General features: G+C 43.0%; 1 protein-coding gene across 4 annotated transcripts in view; it reads right to left on the bottom strand.

The window, feature by feature from the left end:
• Window positions 1-250: 250 nt before the first annotated feature.
• LOC118900792 (up-regulator of cell proliferation) overlaps window positions 251-19,770 on the bottom strand; it is a 98,951-nt gene continuing 79,431 nt past the window's right edge. For 2 of the 4 annotated variants that reach the window (XM_036863559.1, XM_036863555.1), the window contains 4 exons: window positions 17,508-17,578; window positions 5,727-5,759; window positions 5,465-5,503; window positions 251-3,725 (listed from right to left, as the gene is read on the bottom strand). In XM_036863559.1, coding sequence (XP_036719454.1) covers window positions 1,132-3,725; window positions 5,465-5,503; window positions 5,727-5,742 — 2,649 coding nt within the window. In that variant the 5' untranslated portion in view covers window positions 5,743-5,759; window positions 17,508-17,578 and the 3' untranslated portion in view covers window positions 251-1,131. The remainder of the gene's footprint in view (window positions 3,726-5,464; window positions 5,504-5,726; window positions 5,760-17,507; window positions 17,579-19,770) is intronic. The other 2 variants (XM_036863556.1, XM_036863558.1) reach the window with 1 other exon arrangement.

Genomic DNA, 19,770 nt, shown 5'->3' on the forward strand with positions numbered 1-19,770 from the left:
GGGAAGATGAACGGCCGGGAAGCAGAGGCGCAGAGCTGAGGGCACCGGCGTCCCCATCAGCTCCCCTCTGCCGATGCGGGTCTGTGGGCTGGGCGAGCTGCTGAACTGCTCTAGGCCTCCTTGCCTCGTCTCTGAAACGGGGTAAGGATGGAGCTATTTTGGAGCCCCTGTGAAGATACTTAGTTCTGTTTTCCCGTAACAGCCTGAAGAATGGATCTCTGCTTAAAGAGAGGGGACGTGGTGGCATTTTTAAAGACACGTCTCTCAGGTGTCCACTATTTCAGATGTTCTAGTAAGCAACCCCCTCCGACAGACACCGTGATCCTCTTGGAGGAAACAGAAAAATTAACGCACAGAGCAGAAACTGCCCATTACTATCATTTGTGCATTCACTAGTTTCATTCATCCAACACACATTTATTAAGTGCCTGCAGTGCGCCAGGCCCTGGGGGTACAAAGTTGGGTAGTGTACAGCCCCTGCTCTCAAGGAGCTCACAAGTCTAGGGGAGAGGCAGACACGTGCACAGGTAAGTCACGCTGCGCGTGTTGAGTGTTGCAGCAGAGGCGTGAACGAAGCGCTGTGGGCGCGAAAGGGCCGACAGGAACTCCTCCTGAGGCAGGGTCGGTCAACACACAGAGCATCACGGTAGCCCTTGCCCACAGCGGGCCCTCCCCTCAGTGGGCAGGACCAGGTCGCCGAGGCCGATGCTGAGGTTCGCTGGAGGGGAGGCCGGCCTCTGCTTCCTCAGGGCGGCTCCCCAACCCTGTCCTAGGCACCGGCTGCCCGGGCTGCAGTGCTCCGGAGCCACTCTCCACTCCAGAGGCAGACAATGGGGAGCAGCTGTACAAAAGACCAAACCACCAGGGGCCTCGAAGTCCAGAGACAAAGGACAAGTTACTGCTTGTGTCTACACCTCCTGCCCCCGGGTTCTTATACTCCCGGGAGCGTCTCTGAGCTGATCTGTGAGGTTACATCCTCTCCTGACCCTGTGTAGGCAGCTCCAGAGCTGAGCCCCGTCTGTCACTTTCCTCCCCTCTCAGGAGCTGGGCACGGCTCCACGTGGACACCCGCATCAGAACAGGCTGCGCGCGGCGGGCCTCTGGCAGCTGGACTCCTTTCCTTCCGAGGCGTCACAGCCGTCGTACCAGCTCGATGAGCTGCTGAACGTTTTTGTTTTGGTTGGACAGGCCATTCCGGATGTTCTCCAGCAGGCACCTCTTCAGTTCAAAAATGGCCTCGCTGTACCCCAAGCTCACAGCGGCCATGGGGGGCACTCCGTGCCACAGGCCAGGGATGTGCCAAACGTGCTGCTTCTCAGGGTCACAAAAGGCCAGGCCGGCCAGCGTCCGGATCCCGCCCCCCTGATCCTCCATTTGCACCGTGGCTCTGCTCGCATCCCTGGGCTGGGCCAGGAGCTGCTTCCTCTCTCTCGGCTTGGAGCCGGGGGCGGACGCGTCATGAAGGCTCTGGTACACGAACTGATAGTTGGGCATGTGCCCCGTTTTCTCCAGCCTCAGAAACGCATGCAGGATAGCCGGCGGAATGTCCCTCGTTTCCGCTAAACTGACCACAGTGACGTTGCTCAGCCCCATAATCAAAGTGGCCAGGGAAGCCTCCTGCTCAAACCTCTCCCCCGCCTCGGTCAGGACTCCGCCGATCAGGCCCCCGGAGTCTATCACCAGGATGTGGTCACAGCCCAGGTCCTGGCTGAAGCTCTCGGCCACCGTGAGGAGCTGCATGAAGGCCCCTCGGGGACCGCGGCCCCTTCCCGTGGCAAACCGCAGCCCAAACATGGTGTTGAGGAGGGTGGACTTGCCTGTGCCCGGCACGCCGAGCGCCGACAGCACGACCAGGCGCGAGCGCCTCTCCAGGCGGACGTGCAGCTCCTTCAGGAGCCCCGTGACCCAGCGCAGGGGCGTGCTCAGCGTGTTCCCGTCGATCAGCTCCAGCGGAAGCCCCCGCAGCAGCAGCTCCAAGGCCAAGCCGGGGAAGTGGGCGAACCGCCTCTGCCCCGCCGGCAGCTTCCCGGCCTCCACGAGGCAGCTCTCCGCCTCGTAGAACTGCCCCATCTCCCGCAGGAAATGCTCCACCCCCAGGGGCTCGGGCCAGAGCGGCTCGCCGAGGTCCACGGCCCCGCAGTGCTTTGGTCTCAGGGTAAGCGCCGTCTCCGGAGACGGTCTTGGCCTTGGCTGGGCCGCCCGGGCCAGCCCCCACTCCATCCACCTCAGGAAGTACTGCTTCTCGCCCAGCGACGGGCTGCCGATGCCCGAGATGAACTCCTGGAGCCCCCAGGCAGGGTCGTGGCCGTTCTGCTGCGTCCGAAGTTCCAGGAGCCGGTGCCTCAGCTCGGCCCCGTACTTCTCAGGAGGGTCCCCCGCCCACTGCACCTGGCAGAGCTCCTTCTCCACCTGCGCCGCCTTTCTCCACGGGTCGCCCTGCAGCCGCAGCTCGTCCCGGCGGTAGGCGTCCGAGTCCTTGATCTTCCTGGTGATCTGCTCCATCCGGCCCTTCGCCCGCTGACACTCGGCGCAGTCCTCGTCGACCCTCAGCCCCAGCTTGCGGGCCGCGTTCGCCATGTCCTCCACGGAGACCCGCCTGCAGGGGGACCGGGCCACGTGCGCCACGATGGCGCGGACCCTGCGCACGAAGCCCGCGCTGTCCGTGCTGCTGACCTTCACCAGCACGTGCGAGTGGTCCATCTTCAGCACGGGGATTAACCTGTTCAGAAACCTCAGGTTCGTGTTTCGCTTCCCACGGTAGGGGCTCAGGATGAAGTAGTATTTCGTGGCCGACCCCTTCATGGAGTACAGCAGTTTGTATTCCTTCTTACTGATGTTGTCAGTCAAGATGAACACGGCCGAGGAGATTTCGGTCAAGAGCTTAAACTGTAGCCAGTGAGAGCCGATGTCACCTCTCAGGTTCAGAAAGGCCACGGGCTCCGGGAAAATGTCCAAGTCCTCCCTGCCACTGGGAAGGAACCAGGAAATTTCCACCAGCCCGTCTGCAATCTCCCGAGGGTTGGTGCCCAAGTTCAGATCCCGATGCCAGAAACAGTCCCGCTGCCTGTGGCCAGGGCTGAGCACGGCGTTGAGAAGCTGGGACTTGGAGTTGCTGCTGACCTCCATGCGCACGAAGGCGAAGGCGGGCGCTCGGGACAGGACCACGCTGTCTTCTCTGAAGCTGCCCACCGCCCTCGGGGGCTGTGACCCCCATGTCCGCACAGTCCCCCTCATGGCCCACAGCAGAAACGTGTGGTAGTGGTTTTCTGGGTCGGGCAAAACGAGAGGGAGTGCAAACTGGCAGAGGGACATTTTTAGCACGATTTCTTGTTGCAGGAAACTATCTGAGGAGAGCAGGAGGGCACAGAGAAGGTCCAAGGGGTTCACAGGCGTGTCGGGCGTCGGCAGCTCGGAGAAGGAATAGATGTCCGCAGAGATGTCGTCGGCCGTGTCCCAGTAGATGGTCTCCTCTTCCACCTGGCTCTCCTTCTCCACAGGCCTGGCGTCCGGGGGCGCGTCCAGCACCATGGTGGTGTTCCTGGCCTCGGCGTTGAGGGCCTGCAGCTTCCTGAGGAAACTCCAGGGCAAGTCTTTGGGAGCGTGAGGAGCCCAGTTCTTCATGCTGTCACTGCTGATCTGCAAGAAGTCCTGGAGGCTGAGCTTCTGCGCCTGGTATGTCTCTAGTCCCAAGAGGGACAGCATTTCTTGTAGTCTGCTCCTCTCCACTGTGGAGAGAAATGAAGATATCAGCGCTTGCCCTGCACGTCAGGGACCCAGGTGAGAGGTGGGGAGGGAAGAGCCCAGCCTGGCGTGTAGGAGATGGCCTCCTTCAGGGTAGAATGCAGGCACCCCTAGGCCACCTGAGACCAAGACAGAAGTAACATCACCCACCCCAGATCCAAGTGTGGTGGGAAACATGTGACATTAGAGAGGGAAGAGAAGAGGACGTCTGGGGGCAACCGTTAAGCACTGGGAGGATCTGTGTAAAAAAATGTCTGGTGTCTCTTGAAACCTCCGAGATTTAGCAACACCAAGCCCAAATGTAATTGGCTAGAGTGAGCAGCTGTGCACCCTAGATGTGGGACACAGGCCCCATTCTCTGGCCACGCCTCCACTCCCTCCAGGATACTCCTGTGCTTCTGGCCCAGCAGTGGATTCCCTAACCCTGTCACCAGGAATTCCCCACAGGGGACACAATCACTGATTCACTTTGGTTTTCTGGTTAATGTTCTTTGCTCTTTACAGACAAGTTGGAAAATTTGTAAAGGAAACAGGGAGTTACTACTGGGTACAGAGCAACAGAAATCACGGATAAATAACATTTTGCAAAACTGAAGCCAATAATATGGTTTTAAATTTTCACTGATAAAAATATTTGGTAGAGATTGTCCTAAGTCTGTACTTATGTGTGCAGATTTCAGCCATAACATCCAATACAGTATGAATTCTGACAAGCACTAGATGCTCAGAGCAGTAAGGCCACCTGCAAAGGTTTCATCCACCGACCCCGTTCTTGGCCACGGCATCTTACCAATTTTCATTGCATGTAATTTCCTGCATATAATCAGTAAACTTTAAATGGTAAGTATATTAACAAAATAAATCAGTGCAAATCCTGCTGAGCTCCAGGATTCTCTCCATTCTTTTCTGGAAAGAGGGAGCTACTGTGCCTGTGATGCTACCTTAAACGTGGATATAAAACCACAGGAGGAAGCGCGGGTGACCAGCCCTCTTCTTGTTTCCCGGGAAGTCATACGATGGGTTCAGGACCGTGCCTGGTGAACAGCAGGACTCAAAGCACTGGGAAAGAGGTGTCTCATTCCCCTGTAGGGGTCCACTTGCTGCCTCACGTCTCTCTTCAGAAACTCCACCCTCCACAGGAGCTGAGAGAGTTCTACAGGCTGTGCCACCACCCCAGAGAGTACAGGAGCTGGCAAACTTGTTGCAGAAACAAAAGAACTCTATGGGGAGAGAGACTGTAGTAGAAATCCATCATATAAGTAACTCGGGTTTCTGAGTGTTGCCTGAATGAAACCAGAGACACTGTTTTTCTTATCCAGACAGAGAACAACTGTTCTTAAGTAGCATGGTGCGACAAGGAAAGCCAGAGCAAACAAACCTATTAATATATGCACTCATGCCCAGTCCGGGACCCTTGGCAGATCTATTAATGAAACCACTGGATCAGACGAATGATTCCCAAACTTGGATGTGCTTTAGAATCACTTTGGGAACTTGTTAAAAATAAGATTTCTGGGCTTTACTTCCAAAGATGCAAACTCTCTGTGTTACTCTGTATGGTACCAGGTCCCCGGGCAGTTGTCTCTCTGGCAATATTATTAATGGCACATAAAGGGTTAACGGACTAGCAGTGATTTTGATGCGGCCAGGGGTTGGAACTACCAGCCCAGATGACGTCTTCCTTCAACAGGACAGGCAACGAGAGCAGAGAGAAGACACATACCTGTTGGAAAGTCACTGTCCTGAGCCTCATTCGGACCATCTAAGAAAAGCAAAGGAAAATGAAGTGTCAATCAAATCAGGTGGCTTGAATTGACACAAATTAATTTAAGCTGAACTCAGAACCCTCTCTCTTCCTTACTAAGATAGCAACTTCTCCCAGTTGTTCAAAACCTAAAATCCCAGTTAAGTGTTCACTTTGCCCTCTGTCCCCAGTCCAATCTGTTGCCAGAGCCTGTAGTTTCTCCCTCCATGATGAAACTCACCATCATCTCCTTCCATTTCTCTCCATTCCAAATCTGCAAGAAAAAAACATACACACACAGTTAGTTTCATCAGCAAGTTAGGACCCTTCTACCAAAAAGTTCAAGTGACCATATGGTAGCTAATGTTTATTTTGAGTACTATTATTAGCTTTGGGTTTTCCTACATAAATTTCATTTGTTTACAACCCCAAATACGACACAAAGTTGTAATAGCTACACACAAAATAATGATTTGCTCTAGGATATACTCCTTGTAAAATTTACTAAATTTTGTGAAAATAAAATATAAATAACTTCATGAAACATACACAGATTAATCTTTGATTTTAGAAACTATTTAAAATATAAGTTGATATAAATTCTTTGGTTTAATTTCAAGATTACCTCCTGCAAACTTTATTTTTATTCTAGCATAAGGAGTTCCTGTTATCACTTAAAATGATGCACATATATGGGGGGAGGGCATAGAGTGGGGAATAGCTATAACTTACAGGTAGACGTACGTGTTCAAAGTCTCTAACAGCATAAGGTATTCATCAACACTAAGTACTTTTAATTACTGAATTATTTAATTTAGTGCTCTTCAGATATTTACATCGGGAAAAAAGACCGTAAAACTCTAGATTTGCTAGCAAAAGGGGAATGATGGGAGCAAGACTTCTCTGTACATATTTTTATTGTTTCAACTTTTGATCCAAGTAAAAGTATCACCTATTTCAAAATTAAAATTGTATTTTTAAAAGCTTATGAATCAGGAAAAAATTCTGACAGTTTCAGATTTATTCTCTCATGATTTCCATACAATCAGATAGATAAACAATTCAGTCTTCTTTGATGATATCTCTGGGAGATACACATGAAGAGCTGGAAAGAGAAAAACAAGAGAAAAGGAAGGGGGCTTTGGAGAGCACGAGCATGAACATACTAGAGAAGACACGGATGATTCATATAGATTGAACCGCAATGTTGAGCGGTCAAAAAATTATTTTATTCACAGTGGACAAATGACATCAGAAGAATTTTTCCAAGGAGCCTAAAATGCCATCTGAGAAGGTACAATGGTTAAAGACGAGAACGGGACACCTAGAGAAGCCTGAGATGGGGTCGAGGTGGTTCTTAGAGAGTAGTTTTGAGCTGGAAGCAAGGAATAAACTTCAGACCCAGAGAAGACAGGGCCTTGCTTTGCTAGTAACAGGAGATAGCTCTGATTTGGAACAGAGAGATAATAGGTGGGTAAAGTCAAAGATGCACAAAGTGGCCGAAGGTCACGCTGTCAGACTAAGGAAATCGCTGATGAGGGGTGGGAGAGCTTCTGAGTAGAGAACACTGGAAGCCAAGATAACCATTGGTCACCAGCAGACTACAGAAGAGGCAGAAGAGGAGGCACAGGGCTTCAGCCAAGGACACAAGTCAGCAGCAAATACAGGAGGCCAGCAAGGGCTTGGTACTGTGGGCCAAGGTCTCCACTATACTTTCTGTTGGACAAGAACTGGCCAGGGTGGGACAGGCTTGGGTTCCAACCCAGTGGGGATGTTGGGCTCAAATGGAACCCAAGGGGCAGAATGTGGACAGGACCTATCACTGAAATGAACTCTTAAGTGGGGCAATTAAAACCATCTCAGCCATCAAATTGAATGACTTTTTTTTTCAATTATTAAAGTAGCCAGTACTCACGCTGTAGAGTTTTTCACCACATTTTGGAATGTTTGTTATTGGGCAGTAAATGGACGTTTAAAGCACTATTTGACACCTTGGGGCTGTTAGTGTTAAGAATGAGCTGTGGACACCAACATGCAAAAGAATGAAGTTGAACTCCTACCTCACACCATATATAAAAATTAACTCAAAATCTATCAGTGACCTAAATATGAGCTAAAACCATAAAACTCTTAGAGGAAGACATGAGGGTGAATCTTCATAACCTTGAATTTGGCAATGGATTCTTAGGTATGACACCAAAAGCACAGGCCACAAAAGAAAAAATACATAAACTGGACTTCATCAAAGTAAAAATCTGTATGCATCAAAGAACATTATCAAGAAAGTGAAAGACAACCTACAGAATGGAGAAAATATGTGCAAATCATATGTGATTGGGTCTAGTATCTAGAACACATAAACAACTCTTACAACTTCATAACAAAAAAGACAAAAAGAACTCAATTAAAAAACGGGCAAAGAACTTGAATAGACATTTCTCCCAAAAGGTATACAAATGGCCAACAAGCACATAAAATGATGCTCAACATCATTAGTCACTAAGGAAATCAAATCAAAACCACAGTGAGATACCACTGCACACCTGCTAGGATGGTGATTTTTAAAAAAGCATGGAAAATAACAAGTATTGACAGGATGGGGAAAAACTGGAACCCTTGTACCTTTCTGGTGGGACTGTAAGTGGTGCAGCTGCTGGGGAAACAGTTTGGCTGTTCCTCAAAAAGTTAAATGCAGACTTACCATTTGACTGAGTAATTCCACTGGGAGGTGTATACCCAGAAGAACTGAAAACAGGGACTCAAACAAGTACATGTACATGCATGTCCATAGCATCACTGTTCACAATAGCCAAAATGTGGAAACAACCCAGATGTCTGTCAACAGATGAATGGATAAACAAAATGAGGTCTATCCATGCAATAGAATACTATTCAACCTTAAAAAGGAACAACATGGATGAACCCCAAAACACTGTGCTGGGTGAAAGAAACTAGACAAAAAAGGGCACGTATTGTACGACTCCATTTATAGGAAAATACAGAATAGATAAACAAAGGCTTAACACAGATTGGTGGTTCCTATAGGGACTGGGAGGAAGGAGGGATGGGAGAAACTGCTTAATGGATACACAGTTTTACTTTCAAGTGATGGAAATGTTTTGGAAATGAATAGATAAGTGGTGATTTCACAACTTTGTGAATGTACTAAATGTCATAGAATTATTCGCTGTAAAATGCTTTTTTCCCCAATATTTTTCCTTTTTAAAAATTGTGTTAGAATACACATAATATAAAATTTACTATCTTAAACATTTTTAAGTGTACAGGTCAGTGGCATTAAATATATTCACATTGTTGCACAGCCATCACCACCATCCATCCCCATAACTCTATTCATCTTGTACATACGAAATTCTATACCTATTAAACAATAACTCCTCAGTCTCCCCTCTCCCCAGTCCCTGGCAACCACCGTTATATTATACTTTCTGACTTTATGATTTTGACTACTTAACTCACATAAGTGGACTCATACATTATTTATCTTTTTGTGACTGGCTTATTTCACTTAGCATAATGTTCTCAAGGTTCATCCATGCTGTAGCATACTGTAGAATTTCCTTCCTTTTAAAGTCTGAATAATATTCCGTTGTATGTATATACCACATTTTGGTAATCCATTCATTCACTGATGGACACTTAGGTTGCTTCCGTGTTTTACTTATTGTGATTAATGATGCTATGAACCTGGGTGTACAAATATCTCTTTGAGACATTGCTTTTGATTTTTTTTGGTATATACCCAGATGTGGAATTGCTGGATCATATGGTAGCTCTATTTTTAATTTTTTGAGGAGCCTCCATACTGTTTTCCACAATGGTTTCACCATTTTACATTTCCACCAACAGTGCGCAAGGGTTCCAATTTCTCCACATCTTTGCCAACCCATGTTCTTTTCTGTTATTTTTATAGTAGCCATCCTAATGGGTGTGAGGTGGTATCTCATTGTAGTTTTGATTTGCATTTCCCTAATAATTAGTGATGTAGAACATCTTTTAGAGTGCTTATTGCCCAGTTGTATATCTTCTTTGGAGAAATGTCTATTCAAGGACTTTGCCCATGTTTGAATCAGGTTTTTTTTTATTGTTAAGTTTTAGGAGTTCTCCATATATTCTAATATTAATCCCTTATCTGATATATGATTGCAAATATTTTCTCCCACTCTGTGGGCTGCTTATATTCTGTGGATAGTGTCTTTTCAATGCACAAATTTTTTAAATTTCCATGAAGTCCAATTTGTATATTTTTTCTTTTGTTGCAGGAGCTTTTGGTGTTACATCCAAGAAATTGTAGCCATATCCAAATTCATGAAGCTTTTGTCCAATGTTTTCTTCTAAGACCGAGTTTTCAGTCTTACATTTAGGATTACATTCATCCATTATGAGTTAATTTTTGTATACAGTTTTAGGTAAGAGTCCAACTTCATCTTTTGCAAGAGAATACCCAATTTTTCCAGGACTATTTGTTGAAAAGACTGTCCTTTATCCACTGAATGGCCTTGGCACCCTTGTCAAACATCATTTGACTGTATATGCAAAGGTTTATTTGTGAGCTTCCTATTCTGTTCCATTGGTCTGTTTATCTGTCTTTATGCCAATATCACATTGTTTTGATTACTGTAGCTCTGTAGTAGGTTTTGAAATCAGAAAGTGTGAGCCTCTAGTTTGTTCTTTTTCAAGATTGTTTTGGCTATTCACTGTCCCTTGAGATTCCATATGAACATTAGAATGAATTTTATATTTTTGCAAAAACTGTCATTGGGTATTTGATGGGAATTGCACTGAATCTGTAGATTGCTTTGGGTAATATTGACATTTTAACAATGTTAAGTCTTTTGGGGGGAAAGGCAAGATAGGGGTAGGGGATTAAGAGGTACAAACTACTATGTATAAAATAAATAAGCTACAGGATATATTGTACAGCACAGGGAATATAGCCAATATTTTATAATACCTATAAATGGAGTATATAACTTTAAAAAATTGTGAATCACTGTTGTACACCTGAAATTTATATAATATTGTAAATCAACTATACCTCAATAAAACAAACAATATTTAGTCTTCCAATCCATGAACTTGGTAACTCTTTCCACATATTTATATCTTCTTTAATTTCTTTGAAAAATGTTTTATAATTTTATTGTACAAGTCTTTCATCTCCTTGTTTAAGCTAATTCCTAAGTATTTTATTCTTTTTGACACTATTGTAAATGGAATTGTTTTTGTAATTTCCATTTCAGGTTCTTCATTTTAGTATAAAAATGCAATTGATTTTTGTGTGTTGGATTTGTATCCTGCTGCTTTGCTGAATTCATTTATTAATTCTAATAACTTTTTTTGTGGATCTTCAGGATTTTCTATGTATAAGGTCATATCATCTGCAAACAAAGATAATTTTACTTCTTCCTTTCCAATTTGGATGCCTTTTATTTCTTCTTCTTGCCTAACTGCTCTGGTTAGAACTTCCAGTACTACATAGAATAGAAGTGGTAAAAGCAGGCATCATTCCCTTGTTCCTGATCTTAAAGGAAAAGCTTTCTGTTTTCACCATTAATGTTTATTATGGGTTGTTCATATGTGTCTTTTATTATGTGAAAGTAGTTTCCATCTCTTCCTACTTTGTTGAGTGTTTTTTTTTTTATGATGAAAGGACATTAACTTTTGTCAAATGATTTTTCTGCATCAGTTGAGATGATCATGTGGGTTTTTTTCTCCTTCATTTTGTTGATGTGGTATATTACATAGATCTATTTTCATATTGTTAAATCATCCTTGCAATCCAGGAATAAATCCCACTTGGTCACGGTGTATCATCCTTTTAATATGTTGCTGAATTCTGTTTGAATATTAGCGTTTTGTTGAGGATTTTTGCATCAGTGTTCGTAATGGATATTGGTCTGTAGTTTTCTTTTCTTGTAGTGTCTTCATTTCGGCTTTAGTGTCAGGATTATGTTGGCCTTAGGAATGAGTTTAAAAATGTTCCCTCCTCTTCAATTTTTTGGAAAAGTTTGAAAAGGGTTGGTATTAGTTCTTCTTTAAATGTTTGGTAGAATTCACCAGTGAAGCCATCAGGAGCAGGGCTCTTCTTTGTTGCAAGATTTTGTTTTTTTTTTAAATTATTGTTACTGATTCAATCTGCTTACTCATTATAGGTCTATTCAGATTTTCTATTTTTTTGTGATTTAGTGTTGTTAGGTTAGGTCTATTCAGATTTTCCGTTTCTTTGTAAACTTTGTGTTCCTAGGAACTGTCTATTTCACCTAGGGTTATCCAATTTTGGGGCATACAATTGTTCACAGTACTCTATTTTTTATTTCTAAATGTCCCCACTTTCATTTCCGATTTTAGTAATTTGAGTCTTTCCTATTTTTTTCTTAGGCCACCTAACTAAAGGTTTGTCAATTTTGTTGATCTTTTCAAAGAACCAACTTTTGGGTCACCGATTTTCTCTATTTTCTCTATTCTCTATTTCACTGATCTCCACTCTAATCTTTATTATTTCCTTCCTGTGCTAGCTTTGCATTTAGTTTGTTCTTCTTGTCCTAGTACAACTTAAAGTTGTAAAGTTAGGCTGTTTATATGAGATGTTTCTTGTTTTTAATGTAAGCATTTATAATTATAAATTTCCCCCTTAGTACCACTTTTGATGCAGCCCATAATTGTTAACATGGTGTGTTTACATTTTCATTCATCTCTTCTTAACTATTTTCTGATTTCCTTGTTTTCGTCTTTGATCCATTGGTTGTTTAAAAGGACGTTGTTTAGCCTCCACAATTTTGTGAATTTTCCAGTTTATGTTATTGATTTCTAATTTCATCCCACTGTGGTCAGAGAAGATACATTGTGTGATATCTATCTTTTAAAAAACCACTGAGATTTACTTTGTGGTCCTACATATGGTCTATCCAGGAAAATGTCCCATGTGCACTTAAGAAGAATATGTATGCTGTTGTTATTGCGAGGAGTGTTCTGTATAAGTCTATTAGATCTAGTTGGTTTATTGTGTTGTTGAAGCCCTCTATTTCCGCGCTTATCTTCTGTCTGGTTGTTCTATCCATTATTCCAAGTGGGGTATTGGAATCTACAACTATTATTGTAGAACTATTTTCCCCTTCAATTCTGCCAGTTTTTGTCTCATATATTTTGATGGTCTGACATTGGGTGCATAAATGCTTATAATTATTATATCTTCTTACTGTATTGAAATGTTTGTTAACATGTGATGTCCTTCTCTGTCTCTTGTAACTGTTTTCAATTTAAAGCCTATTTTGTCTGAAATTAGTATAGCCACTGCCATTCTCTTTTGGTAATTATTTGTATGTAATATCTTTCTCCATCCTTTTACTTTTACAAGTTTGGGTCTTTGGATCTCAAAAGTGAGTCTCTTATACACTGCATATAGTTGGACCATGTGTTTTTATCAATTCTGCCAATCTCTGTCTTTTGATGGGAGAGTTTAATCCACTACATTTAAAGTAATTACTGATAAGGAGGCACTCATTTCTGTGTTTGTGCTATAGAAACAAATTTTCTATAGACCTATAGCTTTTTGTCCCTCATTCCCTGCATTCCTCTCTTCTTTTGTGTTTAGTTGATTTTTAAGTAGTGAAATGTTTGAATTCCTTCTTGATTCCCTTTTGTGTATATTCTATAACAATTTATTTTGTGGTTGCCATGGGGATTACATTTAATGTCCTAATGTTGTAACATTCTAATTTGAATTTATAGCAGTTTAACCTCAACAACATACAAACACTCTGCTCCTTTACACTCTGTCCCCACTGCTTTTGGTTTTTGATGTCACAAAATTACATCTTTATATAATGCGTGCCCCCAAACATAAACTAATAACTTTTTAAATGCATTAGTCTCCTAAATTACATACAGAACAGGATTTGGAGTTATAAACCAACAGTAACGCTAGCTATTACACTGATTTTTTAATTTAAATATATTGGTCTCTTAAATCATTTAGAAAACAAAAAATGCAGCTACAAACCATTGTTACAATAATACTAGCTATTATAATTGCCCATGTATTTGCCTTTACTGAGATCTTTATTTCTCTGTACAGCTTAGGGTTACAGTCTAATGTTCGTCTTTGCAGCACACCCTTGAGCACTTCTTCCAGGGCCAGTCTAGTGGTCACAAACTCCCTCAGCTTTTGTTCATCTGGGAATGTCTTGATTTCTCCCTCATTTTTCTTCTTTGATTTATTTATTTATTTTTGGCATTGGCAGGCAGATTCTTAACCACTGCGCTACCAGGGAAGTCCCTCTCCCTCATTTTTGAAGGACAGTTTTGCTGGATACATGAATCTTGGTTGACAGGGTTTTTTTTAAAGCACTTTGAATATATCTGCCTACTACCTTCTGGCCTCCAAAGTTTCTAATGAGAAATCTGCAGATAATCTCTTTGAAGATCACTTGTGTGTAATGATTTGCTTCTCACTTGCTGCTTTCAAGATATCTTCTTTTTCTTTTTCTTTTAAAAATTTAATTATTATGTGTCTTGGTGTAGGTCTCTTTGAATTCATCTTACTTGGAGTTCATTGAGCTTCCTGGATGATTACATGTATGTCTTTCTTTAGATTCAGGAAGTTTTCAGCCATTATTTCTTCAAATATTCTCTCTGCCTCTTTCTTTTCTCCTTCTGGGACTCCCACATGAGTATCTTGGTCCTTTTGATGATGTCCAGTAGGCTCTGTGTGCTTTTCTTCAATCTTTTCTCTTTCTGTTCCTCAGCCTTGATCATTTCCATTGTCCTATCTTCAAGTTCACTGATTCATTCTTCTGCCTGCCAAGTCTGCCTTTGAATCCTGCTAGTGAATTTTTCATTTCAGTTATTGTACTCTTCAGCTCCAGAATTTTGTTTTGGTTTATTTTTAGGTTTTCTATCTCTTTATTGATATTCCCATTTTGTTCACTCACCATTCTCTTGACTTTCTCCATATCTTCCTTTAGTTCTTTCAGCATCTTTAGGATTGTTGTTTTAAAGCCTTTGTCTAATATATCTGACACAGTCTTTTCAGGGACAGATTTTGTTGATAGATTTTTTTCCTTTGAATGGGCCATAGTTTCCTGTTTGTTTGTATGCTTTATGATGTTTTTGTTGAACACCTCTGAATGTAATAATGTGGTAACTCTGGAAATCAGATTCTTCCACCTTACCCAGGGTTTGCTATTGTTATTTTTTGTTTGTTTTTTGGTTTTGATTGTTGTTGGCTGTCTCTGTGCTGAGGATCAGCCTAAGGTGTAAACTTAAGGTCTTCTCTGGTCTTTTCTGAGCATTTTCCTGGGAATGCACAATCACTTTCTAATTTTCCCCATAGATGCAGTTGTTTCTTGGGGGGTTTTTTTTGTTTTTTTTCTTTAGTTATTTATTTTTATTTTTGGCTGTGTTGTGTCTTCATTGCTGTGCGTGGGCTTTCTCTAGTTGTGGCGAGCAGGGGCTACTCTTCATTGTGGTGAGCGGGCTTCTCATTGCAGTGGCTTCTCTTGTTGTGGAGCGTGGGCTCTAGGAGCGTGGGCTTCAGTAGCTGTGGCACGCAGGCTCAGTAGTTGTGGCTCGCGGGCTCTAGAGCGCAGGGTCAGTAGTTGTGGTGCACAGGCTTAGTTGCTCCACGGCATGTGGGATCTTCCCGGACCAGGGATCGAACCCGTGTCCCCTGCATTGGCAGGCAGATTCTTAACCACCGCACCAGTAGGGAAGCCCCTATGCAGTTGTTTTTGAATGTTCTAGTCTTTAATGTGTGGCTTACGAAAGAGAAATAAGCAAAAAATGATGCAGAGAAGGTGTTGTCCTTTTAATTCCCCTGTAAATCACTTCAGCTGGAGGGGGAGGGGCTTGCAACAATGTTTGGAGGTGTGACAATTGCTGCCCCCCTCTTTGTCTTCACTTCTGTGATCAGAAGCAGCAATCAGCAATTAGAGCATAGATACTTGATATTTGGAGGGCAGGGGTTTTTTGCCCACCCTTCATTCCCACAAGCTGTGTCAGGTTGCTCTAAGATCATGTGCGCAGCTGCCTGCCACTTGGCTGGGAGTGGGAGATGGGTAGCTGCTACTATTTTAAGAGCTGAAACTGACCAAAATTAACTGCAATTTACCCTCTAATTCTTCCCCTGGAAGCTGCAAGCCTTCAACAGACTCTAGAGTTCCAGAATAATTACATCAGACAGATTCTGCCAGCACAACTGTTGTCCAGGTGGGGAGAAGGATTCCTGGTGCTTCCTGCTGTGCCATCTTCCAGAATTCTCTTTAATGATTTAAAATAAATTTTTTAAAGAATGAGTTATGAAGTAATTAGAGTCCTCAGACTTGAGATAAGGCAAATACATTCTATAGGATGATCATATAAAGCACAAACTAGGCAAAACTAACCCTACATCTATGCTTTTGGAAGTCTGGAGAGTGGTTACCCCTGGCAGAGGCCAGGTAGGAAGTGATTAGAAGGTGGACTTCTTAGGTGATGTTTTGTTTGGCTTCTTCTCCTGGATGCTGGTTAACACAGGTCAGTTCATGTTTGTGAAACTTTATCAAGCCATGCACTTACAATATGGGCACTTTTCCATAGGTATATTATACCTCAATACAACTTTTTTTTAATCTTATAGGTTGAAGAGCTTACTTTAAGTCTTAAAAATAAAATATGTACTGAAGAGGAATTCACATACCTCAGGGAGAAATTTTTTTTAAATAATTACACAAGGCTTATTCACTGGAGAGACACACAAAGATAGAATTTGGGGGAAGGACCAGAAGGTCTCTGAGCCTCAGTTTCCTCAAATGAAACAAAGGACCAATAATAACTACCTTATGAGGCTGTTGTAATAGGGCAACCTAGCTCACAGTAGGCCAGTAAGGTCGTTTCTTCTCCTCAGCCCACTCTCAAATTTTCTTTCCTGGCTTTCTATACCGATGCCCTCTAATAGAACGTCTTGTGATGGAGCAAATGTTCTATTTCTGCACTGTTAAACATGCAGCCACTCGCTGTGTGGCTACAGAGTACTTGAAATATGGCTAGTGTGAATGAGGAAGTGATTTTTTAATTTTGTTTAATTTTAAAGTGTGTGCCTAGTGGCTAGTGTATTGAGTAGCACAACTCAAGATCTTGAGACACTGAAGGGCTTTGGGCAATTACCGCTTGATCCCAGCTTTGCTATGAGCCTTGACCAACTGGCCATGAACTCCCATAGTGCCAACCTTCTAGAATTTAAGTTCCATGAAGACTAGGACTTTTGGCCATTGCATTCACTATTGTTTCCTATATTCACAATCCCTACAACAAGGCCAGCACATGGTAAATAGTCAATAAATATTTGTTTGAATGAATAAAATAAAATTGGATTAACCCAAACGTATTTGAGTATTTTTGTGGGGTTATTTTTGCATAACGCTATTAATATCCAATAGAACACATTCATTTTGAGAAGCACCAAATTAATGAAAGATAGATCCAAAATGAGTTATTAAGAGAAATTAAGATGTCTAGAGTGTGGCCACCACACCTTAAAGCTGAAGTCATCAGGGGCAGCTACAGCCCCACCCCCACAAATCCCCAGAGGAAGAAAAACCAGCTTAAAAGGACCATGATTAGGAAGACTCCAAGCCCCAGTCTCCTAGGGACAGTCCCACTTCATACCTCTTGTCCCAACAAAACACACTGTTCACTCTCAGGTGTGCCCAGCTTAGAAACTAGACAGTTGCCCTCAACACAGCTCAGAATGGCAGGAACAGCAACGCGCTGAAATTGGAGTGATGTGTTCCCGGTAAAACTGTGTGGTAAATACCTTTTTCAAAGTGAATCCTATTTTGAATATATGAGGGAAGCTTAACAGACCCTTAAATGGGTCTTCTTGTAAAAGGGAAAATAAAAACCTTATGCTTATTTATTTTTGAGGTCCGTGATCCACAGCCCAGGGTGGTGCTGGAATCCAGAATCCCAATGGGCCAGAAGAAACAGATCTGCTTCCGAGTGGACACAAGCCCGACTTTACCTGCAACGGCCACAGCTGTTCGTCTGTCAGATGCTTTTATTTCTGGGGCCACTTCTCCCAAATCTGAGTGTCTGAAACAATTTCAGAAGAAAATTATAATTAAATTAATGAAACACCACTTTCACCTATCAAATTGGCTGCACATCAAAATCTCCTGAGGAGCCTTTAGAAACTACAAACCCTGGTTACACTCCAGATCCTCGAAACTAGCATCTCAAAGCCAGGCCTGGGCTTCTCTGCTTTTAAAAGTGCCCACACTGGTCTAGAAAAACCAGCACTCTCAAAAACTGAGAGACAGAGCAAACAGCCATTGAGAAAAACATAAAACTATACATATCCTCTGACCAGTAATTCCACTTCTACCCTAAGGAAATAATTAAAATTCAGTTACAAATATGTTGATGCCCACTTTATATATAACAGTGAAAAAGTGGACGCTTTCTCCAGTTGCAGCGAGCGGGGGCTACTCTTTGTTGCGGTGCGCGGGCTTCTCATTGCGGTGGCTTCTCCTGTTGAGAAGCATGGGCTCTAGGCACGCGGGCTTCAATAGTTGTAGCACGTGGGCTCAGGAGTTGTGGCTCGCGGGCTCTAGAGCGCAGGCTCAGGAGTTGTGGCACACGGGCTTAGCTGCTCCGTGGCATGTGAGATCTTCCCGGACCAGGGCTCGAACCCGTGTCCCCTGCATTGGCAGGCAGGTTCTTAACCACTGCGCCACCAGGGAAGTCCCCTGGATGCCTTTTAAATCAAAGTACAATAATAGGAATTATGGTACAGTCTTATTCTGCAATCATTAAAAAATATTCTATGGATCTCATTTTGTGGACAAAAAGATGTTGTATGATATGTTATGGAATGATGTTAATGATATGTTCATTAGTGGGGGGAAAAGTCAGGTTATAGAAGAGTATGTACAGTGTGATTACTATTTAATAAAACTATGTCTGTTTATCTATAGGTGTATACAGGGAGATCTAGAAGGATGTTCATCAAAAGTTAATAGTGTGGGCAGGGAGGGATGATCCTGAATTAATTTAAGTAGGCTTGATAAGTATAGTCTATTTAAGAATAAACTATTTTGGGTATATCATAGGAATGAGTAAATGTGTTGATTTCATCAGAAGTCAGGGTTCCACTGTTGAAGAAAGGGTGTACAAATAAGGAATGGAGGAAGTTAGAAAAAGAATTCACAGAGGTACACTGGAATTGGAGGTACTGGTGTGTACTCGTGATTTCTATATGCGTGCTCGTTGTATACAAGTGTACCCATTTGTGCAAACATGCATACGTTTCCTAGCTCTGTCCACTGAAAGGGCCACGAAGCAAAGACGCTATAGTACCAGTGAGCATACCAAGCACCCTTTAATATCACTCCACACTAACAGATACCAGGTCTCCTTGGAGAAATTACAGATTCCAGGGCTGGAGCAGCAAAAGAACAAGATGAGCCTGAGCATCTTATTTCAGAAAATTAGGAAGTGCTCAAAAAAAGAAAATGCTGGGGCATGTCACAGGACACAGGAGCCAGCTTGAAGGGGCTCCCACTACCAAGTGTGAGTCCATTTGGGCATGAATATAATTAAATACAGTAGGTAATTTAACACCATTGAAAAACAGGTATTAATGAGCCCGTATAGAGAACAAATAGATAAACAAACGGGGGGGAATGAGGGCTCTTGTTTATCACAGCATGTGAAGGATGCTGCAGCTAGCACAGCATCACTTTCAGAATCATCCTAATCAAGAATGGTTCAAGCTAGCAACACCAGTGAACGCCAATTCTTGCAGGAAAATGTTGACAAGGAGCAAGATACCTGCCCAGGCTCAAAATGTTTCCTCACAGGTTGCTTATTAGGTGCTAGGAGAAAAATAAAACCTAGCAATGATAATCAAAGCCAGTGACCATGGGGACAGATGGCTATGTGTGCCCCCAGCTGTGGTACCCTGAGGAAGGACACATCATCACCTATACAGCATTCTGGCTGAGAATGTAGAACCCTGATCTCATCATAAGGACAAGCCCAAAATGAAATGTTATGCTAGAGGGGAAGAACAATAGTATCTCAAAGTATGAATGTCACCAACGAAAAAAAAAAAGATTGAGGAAATGTTCCAGATTAAGGGTGCTAAAGAGACAAGAAAAAAATGCAGTACCTAACCCTAGACTAGATCCTGAACTAGAAGGAGACATTTTGGGGTCTACTGACTAAATTGAAATATAGGTGCTACCAATGTCACGTTTACTGATGTTGATAGCTGTACTGTG

The sequence above is a fragment of the Balaenoptera musculus genome, chromosome 9 (assembly GCF_009873245.2).
Source record: "Balaenoptera musculus isolate JJ_BM4_2016_0621 chromosome 9, mBalMus1.pri.v3, whole genome shotgun sequence".
Lineage (NCBI taxonomy): Eukaryota > Metazoa > Chordata > Mammalia > Artiodactyla > Balaenopteridae > Balaenoptera > Balaenoptera musculus.